At 45.9% G+C, this 13280-nt stretch overlaps 1 protein-coding gene across 1 annotated transcript in view; it reads right to left on the bottom strand.

Moving 5' to 3' along the window:
* The window catches only part of C16H10orf90 (chromosome 16 C10orf90 homolog), an 89366-nt gene extending 84268 nt beyond the window's left edge, over positions 1 to 5098 (bottom strand). Inside the window, exon 1 of the mRNA XM_033842190.2 lies at positions 4950 to 5098. Coding sequence (XP_033698081.1) covers positions 4950 to 4995 — 46 coding nt within the window. The 5' untranslated portion in view covers positions 4996 to 5098. The remainder of the gene's footprint in view (positions 1 to 4949) is intronic.
* Positions 5099 to 13280: the final 8182 nt, after the last annotated feature.

Below are 13280 nucleotides of genomic sequence, written 5' to 3'. Positions count from 1 at the left end.
TCTGAGAACCGTCCTCGACAAAGGCTATACTTTTCTGCACCTTGGCCACAGCCAGTGGTGACTCTGAGGGGTACAAAAGCCAGGGTAACTCTCTTGTTTGTTCCAGAGCATAAACCAGACTGCACCTGAGACCCGTCCTTCCTCAGCACCTTCCCCATCAGGCCTCCCTCACTCTCTCTCATGGTTCTGTCCTGAAGAGCACCCCCTCCCTCATGCCCCCTAATCCCTGCCTCAGGCTCTGCTTCTTGGAAGCTCAACATAGTTCCAGCTCACGGTGCTGGCTAGTAGTGGGGGCTCTCAACGTGGGTCCCCATGCCAGCAGCCTCAGCGTCACGGGGTGACTTGTTAGAAATGCACATTCTCTGAAATAATGCTATTTGCAGCAACATGGATGGACCTAGAGATTATCATATTAAGTAAAATAAGTCAGGCAGAGAAAGACAAATATATGATATCACGTATATGTGGAATCTAAAAAATGACACAAATGAACTTATTTACAAAACAGAAATAGACTGACAGATCTAGAAAACAAACTTATGGTTACCAAAGGGGAACGGGGGGAAAGGGATAAATTAGGAATTTGGGATTAACATATACATACTACTATATATAAAATAAACAACAAGGTCCTACTATATAGCACAGGGAATATATTCAATATCTTGTAATAACCTACAATAGAAAAGAATCCAAAAAAGAACATATATTTTATATATATATTTAAATATATATATATATATATAATGTATACCCAAAACATTCAAATCAACTATACTTCAATAAAAACATTAAAAAATAAAAATGTTTATAAAAAGAAATGCAGGGACTTCCCTGGCAGCCCAGTGGTTGGGACACCGTGCTTCCACTGCAGGGGGCGTGGGTTCGAGCCCTGGTCACGGAACTAGGATCCCAAATGCCTCCTGGGGCGGCCAAAAAAAAAAAAAGGAAAGAAATGCACATTCTCAGGTCCCACCCACTGACCTGCAGACCTACTGATTCAGAAACTCTGGCGCAGGACTCAGCCTTCTGGGCTTTACTAAGCCTTCTAGGACACGCCATGCAGCTCAAGTCCAAGAACACTGCTGGTCTTAGACTAACAAGCTCCTGTACGGATGGTGACTTTAGGCCCTAGAAGGTGATGGCAGTGCTTCTGATTCACCATCATCCCACGGCTTTTAGAAAACCACACCCAGGGGATCAAAATGGGGCTTCTTATCAACGCTTCCAATTAGAATGAAGCCGTCAGGAATGGCAGCAGGCTGTTAGTTTGAAGCAAACTAAAACTCAGCCTGGTGAGCCACCCACCCATGGCTGTTTAAAGAATTGATTGTGTGCGGTGTTCAGGGCCCTCTGTGTCTGGGGAGCGTCAGTGCATGGGCACATATGATGAGGGTTTCTCTCCCGTGATGGTTGGAAAGATGGAACTCCTTCTGTCTCCACCAGCCTGAGACATTTCTCCACAGCCACTCCTGCCCTGGAGGCCTTCCCGGAGGCCAAGCGCAGAACAACATGAACTGAGCATGAGGTCCTGACCCAGGTTCTCCTGGCATCCAATGTCCTCCCTGGAGGGAAGAGTGCTTCAGGGACGGGACCCACCTGAGCGGGAGTTTATGCCGCACTCAGGGTGATGGAGGCCCCGGGCTGGACATAGCGGCAAAGGCAGTGAGAGGCTGTCCCCTCCCACAGCTCTAAGAGAAAGTCACAGTCTGGCTACTTCTGGCCCCAGTAAGCCACCGGGAGAGCCCTGCCAGCCAAGGGGCCCAGGAAAGGTATGGGATGGGGTGGATTTAGACAAAAGTGGACGTGGGGTGGGAGAAGGCGGCGCAGCCCAAGCAGAGGCAAAAGAGAAAAGCGGAAAGGGCTTAAGGGAAAGTGTAAGAGCAGAGAAATCCAGCCAATCTGGGAAATGGCAAGCAGCATGTTGCGTGAAGCCTGGGATACGGGGAAGGCATTGCATACAATTCCCACACGGCACCTAGCATGGCTTGAGCTGTCTATACAAAAATAGCCGACGGGCCACATCACGCGTTGACTAATGAACCCACCCATCAAAGTCGTGTGCAAATAACGAACGCCCAGCCTCTCGCTGGTACACAGAGCTTGCTTGTTTTCATATCTCTATCATGTGTATCAGGGACAGAGATGGGACAGTCACATTCCCGCTTCATAGACTGTAAACGCTTCCCTCATTTCTAGTCTGATAGGAGGCAAGGTTTCCTCGGTATTTTCACCTGCCCTCAACGATACCCCTTTCTTAATATTCTAAGTAGATGTTTCTCAGAGACAATCGCTTTTCAGATTTGAATTAAGCTAATCACCTCTGTGAGATCTGACCCTGTTAACCACACGGTGCCTCTGGACCATCTTTTCATGGTTGACTTTTGGAACAACGGGGTCTTCTTACTAGCTTCTCCCTCTTGGCTACTGTGTCTTCCTTTCTTTAGTGGATTCTCTCCTTGACTCCCTCTGGGTCCTCCTACCAAATCTCAGATCAGTGCCAAGGAAGGACCCAGACCTCACCTGTGGGCACCAGCCCTTAGAACCAGCTGCCTTCAAGGCCCCTCAAACTCAGCTTTTCCAAAAAAGGAACCAATCAACTCCCCTCAAGCTGCTACCACTGCAGTCTCCTCCTTCCCCTCCCCTTCCTTCCCCTCCCATTCCTCTCCCATATCCATTTTCTTGGCAAGTGGCCAGCATCCTCCCATCACGCACAACAGAAATTGAGGTGCCCCTCCACACCCACCCTTTCCTTCACTGCCCATGTCCAGCTAACACCCAAGTCCTGATTTATCTCATGAAAAAGGCTGTGCTACATCTCATCAGCTTAATCTTCCCTGAACTGCCTGGTCTCAGCAAGGTCACAATCAATTGGGGACCCCACCAGCCTCATCTCCCATCAGGTACTCCCAAATCCCCTTGACATTGCCAGTCTGTGACCTTGTGAAGGTCACATGCTCCTTTGAAAACTCTAATGAAAGGGATACATTTAGTGGAGAGAATCCACTAAAGAAAGGAAGACACAGTAGCCAAGAGGGAGAAGCTAGTAAGAAGACCCCATTGTGTATACGTTGTATATACACATAACAATCTGAACCCATGTGCATGGGGTGCTGGGGCTCAAGGAGACCAGGATATAGGCATATATCTGGACAAAACTATAATTCAAAAAGATACATGCACCCCTATGTTCATAGCAGCACTATTCACAATAGCCAGGACATCGAAACAACCTAAATGTTCACCCACAGATGAATGGATGAAGAAGATGTGGTATATATATACAGTGGAATATTACTCAGCCACAAAAAAGAATGAAATAATGCCATTTGTATCAACATGGGTGGACCTAGAGATTATCATACCAAGTAATTCAGACAGAGAAAGACAAATACCTTACGATATCACTTATATGTGGAATCTACAATATGACACAGATGAACTCATCTACAAAACAGAAATAGATTCACAGACATAGCGAAGGTTGCCAAGGGGGAGGGTGGTAGGGGACGGATGGACTGGGGGTTTGGGATTGGCGGATGCAAACTACTGTATATAAAATATATAAACAACAAGGTCCTACTGTAGAGCACAGGGAACTATATTCAGTACCCTGTGGAAAACCATAATGGAAAAGAATGTATGTTTATGTATAACTGAGTCACTTTGCTGTACAGCAGAAATTAACACAATATTGTAAATCAACTATACTTCAATAAATAAATTCAAAAAAAGAAATCATCCAAAGACTTTGAAGTTTAAAAGTCTATTAAGTAAAATTATTTCCATGAAAGAATTCTCTAATTATTCCCTAATAAAATCTCTCCCAAGTTCCAAAAAAGAATTTAAAAAAGGAGATCAGGATAGAAATCCTTAAAATAAGCCTCCTTCTCCTTCCTGGATATGGCTGCTTCATCGTCTCTGTGACTTTGGCCTTGGATGACACCTGCCCAAATTTCCCAGGGGGCTAACTCCCCTGCACAGCTCAAGATCACCTCCTCTCAGAAGGGATCCTAGGCCTGCCCCCACCCCACATGCCTTCCAACCTGTGTTGCCACCTGTATTCATTTCCTAGAGCTGCCATAACAAATCACCACAAACAAGGCAGCTTAAAACAATGGCAACTTGTGGTCTCACGTTCTGGAGGTGAGACGTCTGACGCCAAGGTGCTGGTAGGGCCGTGCTCTCTCTGAAGAATCCAGGGGAGAATCCATCCTCGCCTCTTCCTAGCTCCTGTGGCTGGGGCCGCACTTAGCACTCCTTGGCTTGTGGCCGCCTCACTGGCCTACCTCCATTCTCACACGGCCTGTGTCTCTGTGTCTCCAAGTCCCTCTGTCTTTATAATGACCCCAGTCACTGGATTGAAGGCCCATCCTAACCCAGTATGACCTCATCTGCAAAGACCCCATTTCCAGATAAGGTCCCATTCACAGGTCTGGGGGTTAGGACTTGAACACGTCTCTGGGGGGCCACAATTCAACCCAGCACAGTGCTCCCTGACAGGCTGGCATCACTGTGTGTCCCCGCTACACTGTCCTGTCTGCTCTGAGTCTGTCCCCCAAGTTGACAGAGGCCTTTGGAGGACGTCTCATCATCACCTTCGCCTTGTGCTCAGTACCGTGCCTGCCAGCTGAAGACATTTGCTGAGTGTTGACTGAACGAACAAATTATATATATATATATATATATATATATATATATATTTTTGGCGGTACGCGGGCCTCTCACTGTTGTGGCCTCTCCCGTTGCGGAGCACAGGCTCCGGACGCGCAGGCTCAGCGGCCATGGCTCACGGGCCCAGCCGCTCAGCGGCATGTGGGATCCTCCCGGACCGGGGCACGAACCCGCGTCCCCTGCATCGGCAGGTGGACTCAACCACTGCGCCACCAGGGAAGCCCCAAATTATATTTTGATAAGAGTTTCATCTATGGGAAAAAATCAGAACATACCTTCCTCTGACAGTTTGATCATATTCCACTGACGTTTCAAAGACATTTTACTTAGATTCAAAGGTCTTTTAATGACAAGGATGCGCTCGGCTAAAGGAAAGAAAAGTCGGCCACAGTTGACATCTGTAATTCCTCTCAGAATGAGTCAGGCTCCCACCTTCCATGCTGGCCTGAAGAACCTCCAAACGCTCTACCTGTGATGAAGTCACCAGAATGTTTCCATGGCAACTGGGAAGGGGGTGGGGAGTCCACCCTGTGCTATTTCTCCTGAGCAGGAATAGCAATCATCACTCTGACATTTATATCTGAGGCTTTGTTAGCAAGTAAAACACGTTTGCACAACAATTAAAGTTTTCTGCAGAGCACTGTTAGATGTGAGACAAAGAACTGCTACCTACAGTCAGATACACAAAGAACTACTGCCTACAGTCAGATACACAAAGAACTACTGCCTACAGTCAGATACACATTTCCTCTCAACTTCTCACTTTTACTTTTTTATTTTTCACCTTGTTTTGATGATGCTGGTTCTCTTGCCAGGCAGCATTTTTACTGTGGAAATGTTCCCTTAGTATTAAAATACATTCAGATAACACCACAATGTTAATTTGTTTACCCTGCTTGTAATATGTGTTACCAATTTTTGCAAACCGGTTTATCTAGAAAATTGGGCAACACAGCAGTCTGTTTACCGTGCAAGCTATTATAAGAGTGATCAATTCCTACAATTTAATAGAACACCTTTGACACTAAATTAGAATGAATATTGTTTTCTAATGTATACCCAATCACGTTTGAGGTAGCTTATAATTAATAACACAGATAAAAACCAGCCAAACTGTGATAAAAGAAGCAAATAATGAGCTGGAGAACTCATTGGACCATAAAGCCTGGGCTAAAGATGACCCTGGCACAGAAGAATCACAAACTAAGGGTGCGTTTGCAGCAGCCAAGGGCAAAGGGGGGGACGTGATAAATTGCGTAACTCATTGCCTTTCAAATGAAATACACCGTTTCATAGGGAGAGTGGCGTTATCCCCTGGGACAAGGCATCGATAGCATGGGTCTTTATATAAATGGACAGCACCTTTGTAAGCTGGTTCATAAACACCAGGACAATGTAAATTTCACCGGACAACCCCAAGGTGCTTTGAGTCGGGTCAGTGTCACTATTACGCCATCATGGCTAAAATTTATTGTGCGATCACAGCAAGACAGATATCGGATACAAAGGTTATCTCCTTTAACACTCAGAAGGACCTTTGGAGGAGGGCACAATTATTATCCCCATTTTACAGATGAGAAAGCTGGGCCTAGTTGAAGTAACCTGCCAATCATCACCTGTCCAATAAGCTTCAAGCTGAGAGTTTGCAATATTAATGATCACTGCACAGGTAGAAAAGGTAGAAAGGGAGCAGAATCTGTAGGATCTGTTAACCTCTCCTATGAAGCTTGAGAAAGTGGACGGAACAGACTGGGTTTGGGTGTCAGAGGAGCTCCCTCACTGTCGCTGTTTGCTCCTCAGTTAAAGGGGCAAGCTGAAGGGCTGAGAAATATGAAAAGTTTTCACGGGCCCAGCACACTGCCTGTCAACATCGGGACCCCCCAGAACGGAATGTGTTATTAGCTGCAGTTTTACATAATTTTCATCTCTTCCAGAAAATGACGGAGTATAATAAGACCTGCCCAATAACGAATAAAAACCTGCTCACTAATTCTGTCTACTTGGGCTCTAGCTGATTTCTGAGACACCCGGAACTGGAGGCACCGTGCCTCTGCCCTTGGTGCCCGGGCATGGCTCTGGGGTCTGCCTTTCTGTGGCAGGAGCAGGGTCACCCCTGGAGGACCGAGTGAGACCACCGGGCGCAACTCGCGCGCATGCGTCACTCCTCTAAACCGCGAGGCCCCGCTCACATGGGCGGCACTGGCGGGGTCACGCCACAACCTCAGTTCTGCCAACAGTTACTGGGAATCCGACGTCTTTGAGGACCTAGGTCAGGTGCTAGGCTAACAAAGATGAATAGAGCATAGGAGTTCCCATCTTTAAAGAGCTCAGAGTCCGATGAAGGAATGAGACGCATCACGAGACCTTTTTCAATGCAACACGGATTTGATTATTTCCTCTTACGGGCTTCCCCCCTCCCCTTACTTGCGGTAAAATACACAAAACACAAAATTTACCATCTTAGCTATTTTTAAGTGTCCAGTCCTGTGGCATTAAGCACATGCATCTACACCGTGTTGGGCAACTGTCACCCCCATCCATCCACAGAACTTCTTCATTTTCCCAAACTGGAACTCTGTCCACCTTAAGTCATAACCGGTTCCCCCTCCCCCAGCCCCTGACCACGGCCATTCTACTTTCTGTCTCTATGAATCTGACTTCTATAGGGACCTCAGATGAGTGGAATTATACAGTGTCTGTCTTGTTGTGCCTGGCTTAATTTACTCAGCCTAATGTCTTCAAGCTTCATCCATGTTGTTTCATGTGTCAGAATCTCCTTCCTTTTAAGGGTGAATAGGAACTTCCCTGGCAGCCCAGTGGTTCAGATTCCATGATTCCACTGCAGGGTATGCGGGTTCGATCCCTGGTCAGGGAACTAAGATCCTGTATGCTGCACAGCACAGCCAAAAAAAATTTTTTTTAATAAAAATTTAAGGAGGTAAATAATATTCCATTGTATGGATGGGCCACACTTTGTTTAGCCATTCATCTGTCGACGGACACTTGGGTTGCTTGCACCTTTAGGCTATTATGAATGATGCTGCCGTGAACATGGCTGCACCAATATCACTTCAAGTCCCTGCTTTCAGTTCTTCCTACAGGTTGTCTTCTGCCCTTCATTCTGTGGTCCTGCCTTGGTCATATAACCCAACATTTTCTTAGCAATCACTAGAGTCTTTTTTTGAGGGGTACATATGGCAAAGAGATAGCCCCATGGGTAGATAAGTTTAGTAGTCATCTTCAAAAAACTATCCTTTCCTCCCTTCCTACCCACATGCACGGGGAGAAGGAGTAGGTCTTGTTTTAAGCCCTTGACAGGGGGAAGCAGTTAAGCACAGGTTGTCTCTGACATGTAACCCAAACGTCTTCAACATGGGCTCCAACCTGAAAAGGAAAGAAGGTGCCACCTCCCCACCCCACCCCCCCACCCCCAGAAAGGACCCTGTGAGCTGGGAGGCAGCCCAGGTCAGAGCAGCCCAGGGCCTGCGCGGGGGGGCGAGGGGGCTGCTGAACGTTCTGGGAACGTGCAGCCTCACCTAAGCAGAGGGCCTGTGTGTGGGCAGCAAGTGGCAGCAGTGGGAGAGGCGGAAAGAGGAGGATTTTTCCTTTCTTTTGGTCCTAACACAGCACGATTCAGCAGGACAAGTCCAGACAAGCAGCTAAGACACTGTTCTTGAGCCACTCAGCACCTCTTGGGCTCAGCTTCCCCATCTGTGACACGAGGAGTCATGTCACATGCGTGGCTTCCAGGACACCACCTGGCTCTGCCAGGGGTCTTGTCCATGGTGGCTGGGCCGTGAGGCGCCGGGTACATTTGAGGGAGGGGATGTGGCGCCGGGTACATTTGAGGGAGGGGGGGTGGCGCCGGGTACATTTGAGGGAGGGGGTGTGGGAGCGGCATCTCCACTTCAGCTTGCTTCTTTCATAAACTGGAAAATGGCATCGTGACACCCTCTCTTCTTCAAGGAACATCGAGCTCACTGAACAAGCATCATCACTACGTTGTATTGAACGTCATGGAGTGGGCTGATTTCAGAGGTGACCGCTTCTGCCCCCCCGTCCCCCCAGTTGAGATCCAGGCTGCAGTGGGGTCCCGATCACCTGCTGGTTATACAGGCAGCTTTCACAGCAGGAGGAGCAGGGGCGGACTGTGTGCCTTTAGCCCAGCGCTGGATCACAAGCGACACATGAAGAAGAAAAACGGGACGTCGTTGGAACCTCCTGCAGAAGAACCTGGAGCCACATCTGGCCCAGCTGCAAAGCCACGTGCTCCAGACAGACCAGGAGAAGCTGTCAGCTCGGGTTCATTCTGTAAACAAGTCACCGAAGCATTTTCACAAGGTGTCAGAACGGATTTCCTCTCCTCCGGGAGGGCGACGTAACTCTTGTTGGTGGGGCTGTGGAGCTTCTTGCTTCTTGTGCTTTCAGCTGCCTCGGCCAGAGCCTGTCTGGAGCCTGGGGCGGGAGCCCACAGAGATGATTACACGTTCTGCCATGAGCTGGACAAAGGAGGTCCGTGCGGTGTCTGAAGCTCCAAGTTGTAAATCTCCCATTATAGGAGCCATGGGCCGCGCACTGCACATCGGGGGTCTGGGGAGAGAGCTGCTGTCACAGGACCATACCCAAGAGCCCAGCATTCAAGGAAAATACCCGTGCTTGGAGATGCTCACAGCCTGCTGCCATTATCCTGTATTCCTACCTGGAAAGCCAAAGTGGCCTCTCTACTGAATTTGCCAACAGCTCATCAGCTGTGCTGAACAGTTAGAAGAAGGCTGTTATTCTCTCTGGCTGTGATTTTTGTTTTGAGCCGTTGTTGTTTAATGGAGAAAAGATCCTATTAGCACTCTGTGTCCCCTACTAGCCCCTCCTGCTGTAACAGATCCAAAACTTGGGCAAGAACAACTGTCCCCTTATATGTATAGCCATGTCCTCACCTGCCGCTTTACAAAAAAAGGAAACAGAGGCTCAAAGAGGGGCACGGCTTGCCAGAGAAGCTCTCAGCTGGGAAGTGGCAGCGTCAGGCTTGCTCAGTTGAGTCTAATAAAGACGCCGGATTGCTGGCTGTCCGTCAAGTTACCTTCTAACCACACCCTGTCTAGCTGGGCTGAGCTGCTCGCTCCCTGGAGTTGATTCTTTAAAAAATATAATTCACATACCATAAAACTTAGCCTTTAAAGTGTAAAATTCAATGGTTTCTGTATATTCACAAAGTTGTGCAACTATCACCACGATCTAATTCCAGGACATTTTCATCGTCCACAAAAGAAGCCCCATACCCATCACTCCCCATCCTTGGAAACCACTAACACATGTTTTCCAGATTTGCCTATTCTGGACATTTCATATAAATAAAATCATAAGTCTGTGGGCTTTTGTGTCTGGCTTCTTTCACTGAGTAACGTGGATTCAAGGTTCATCCGTGTTGTAGCATGTGTCAGAATTTCACTCCTCTCTATGGCCAAATAATAGTCATTTTGCTTCAAGATTCATACTGTATGGATAGAGCACATATTGTGCATCTGTTTATTAACTGATGAACACTTGGGCTGTTTCCACTTTTTGGTTATAATAAACAATGCTACCATGAACATGTGTGTACAAGGTTTTATGTGGACACAGGTTTTCTTTCTCATGGGATATATACCTAAGGGTGGAATTGCTGGGTCATATGGTAACTACATGTTTAACTTTTTGAGGAAATGTCAATCTGTTTGCACCATTTTACATCCCCACTAGCAAAGTATGAGGGCTCCATTTTCCCCATCTTTGCCAACACTTGTTATTATCCGTTTTTTTAATTACAGCCTCCTAGTGGCTATGAGGTAGTATCTCATTGTGGGTTTGATTTGCATGTCCCTGAAAACTAATAATGTTATGCATCTTTTCATGTGCTTCCTGCCCATTTGCAATCTTCTTTGGAGAAATGTCTATTCAGGTCCTTTGCTCAAATTTTAAGTTGGGTTATTTGTCTTTTTACAAAAGCAGCTCTAGGAAAAGGAAGACTATCATGGTCTCCATTCACCTTCCCCTCAAATGAGTGAAAGGAACAACAGTGATTCCCAGACCCCCCTAAGGCAGCATCTCATTTCTATGTACCTTCAATGATAGCAGCATTACTGCATGAAGGCTTAAGAGAACGTTCTTGGGGTTCCACAGATATGGCTTGAATCTAGCTTGAACACTTACAAAGTTTGTGAGTTAGACGATCCACCTAACTTCTCAGCTTCCCCATCTCCCAAACAGGGATCACGAACGATATCAATTCACTGGATTGGTGTGAGAGCTAAGAGAGGAGACATACTGAAAGCCCTCAGCATGTGACTTTTCACGTGGAAAATACCCAATAAAATTCATTTCTTTATGTATCCAGCGAATATTTTTATAGCATCACCATGGGCCAGGCACTGGTCTAGACCCCAAAGTCACAGCAACAGGCAAAATAGAGAGAAAATTTCTGCCTTCATGGAGATTATATGCAGCTTAACATTCTGGCAAAAGTTAATGATGCTGTTATTATTATAATTCAACATTTTTACTCTTGATTGCAAAATAAGTACATGCTCATCAGAAACTAGAATGACAAGATAAAAGAAGTTTCACTAATGAACTTGAACTTTGGAGAGACTCGGCATTAGCTTCAGTAATTACAGCTCTTCTGCCAGTGCCCCAGCGTGGCCTTTCTTCTATACTTGCACAGAGACATGAAAGGGGAGAAGCCACTGGCAGTGGCTCAAGAAGGTGAAAAAAAGGTGCGAACACCAAGATTTAGCACTTCCAGGTGTCCAGGGAAAAGGAGGGATAATACACACTTACCAATCTGGGGGAGGGAGTTAGAAACCTAGGAACAGATCATTAAAGCCAAAAATAGGATAAAGAAGTAAATGAGAAGTGTGCTTGGGAAGAAAGAGTGAGCAGAGCAGCTCTCGCAGCTAGAAAAGCCGGTCCAGTGGGGCTGGGTGGGACTGAACATGAAATTGAATGAAGAGTCAAACTGCTGGCCTTGAGAACTCTTCTGGGGAGTGGGAGCAAAATCCACTGCGGCCCATGAGGTTGAGGAATCACGGGAGACGCTGCTGTGTTTGCAGGTCAGCAGTTCTGCGTTGGAAACACAGGAAGCTGACCTGCACTCAAGGCCGGCTCCGCCACGGACCAGCCGAGTCACCTAACGAGTCACTGACCTTCTCTTTGTTTGCTCATCTGCAAAACAGGTTCAGCAATTCTGACCTCATCAAGCAGGGTAGACTCTCGAGTCCTTCTAAAGAACATTCCCACCACCTGGGAAGTAAGGCCTCTAGCATGACCCAGTGGTTGATTCCCAGCTTACTGTGGGGTTTTCTGAGACGTCCGGATGACGGCAGTCTCTTTGTGAGTGTGAGGCGATATGTCAAACCTAGTTAGAGAGGAAAATCAATAAGGCTACTATTTGGAGAAAGATACACAAATAGGCAGGGGAGAGGTATTTGCCCTGTCAGATATCAAGTTACTTTAAAGATGTAGAAAAATGATAGTGCACTGCTACAGGAATAAGTGGAAACAGACTAATGGAAAATAATAAAGAACCCAGAAGGAGATCCTTACATATAAGAAAATGTGAAAAATAATGAGGTGGTTTGGATAAAAACAAAATATAAAAACTGATGCTGGGAGAATTAGTTATTACTTCAAAAACCAAATCAGTTCCATACTTCTTACCACACCCACAAATCAACTCCAGAGCATCTAAAAACCTAAATATGAATGATGAAACTTAAAGACCTTTAAGGGATAAAATAGTTCATATCCTTATGATCCTGGGTAGGAAAGGATATCTTTAAAATGTTCCCAAAGCAAACACTACTAAATAAATTCAAGTCTTTTTCATTCAAGAATTTCTGACCATCAATAGATGTGATAAAGAGAGAAAACAGACTACAAATTAGAAAAAGATATTTGGAACCCATATAACAGACAATGAAAGGGTTATTAGCATCAAAACTAATTTTAAAAACTCCTGTAAATTAATTTGAGAAATACTAGTAACCCAATGGAAGAAACAGGCCAGGACAGAACAGACACTTCTCAGAAGAGAAATGGTCACTGGGCAGCTGAAAAGATATTCAACCTCATTAGCAAATAGAGGAAGGAAAAGAAAATCACAGCAAGAGACCATGTCACATCTATCTGACTGGCCAAAAATCAACAATATTAGATATCAGTAAAGCTGTGAGGTAACAGCAATTCCCGTGCACGGCTGCTGAGCATAAACTGATACTTGAAAAATAACCCAGTAAAGGTGCGGATGAGCAATTTTGCTCTTATTTACAGTATTTCATCAACATCTAACAGTTCATTGATTATAAGATGTACAATTACTTTATGCATCACCAAGAAACGGAAAAAAACTGCTAATTTATATCCTAAGATGCCACTAATTTTAATACACATTCTGATTTCAGATATATTAAAATATAAAAATACATCTTAGAATTAGTGAAATATGGTATGTAAGTAAAAGAAACTCTTCCTCATCTGCACTGGTGTCTATAAGACTGTCCGTAGCATCTTTTTTTTTTTTTTTCCACCGTACGCGGGCCTCTCACCGCTGTGGCCTCTCCCGTGGCTCAGCG

This window comes from Tursiops truncatus, chromosome 16 (assembly GCF_011762595.2).
Source record: "Tursiops truncatus isolate mTurTru1 chromosome 16, mTurTru1.mat.Y, whole genome shotgun sequence".
Taxonomy (NCBI): domain Eukaryota; kingdom Metazoa; phylum Chordata; class Mammalia; order Artiodactyla; family Delphinidae; genus Tursiops; species Tursiops truncatus.
This window is presented reverse-complemented; position numbering and strand designations above follow the sequence as displayed.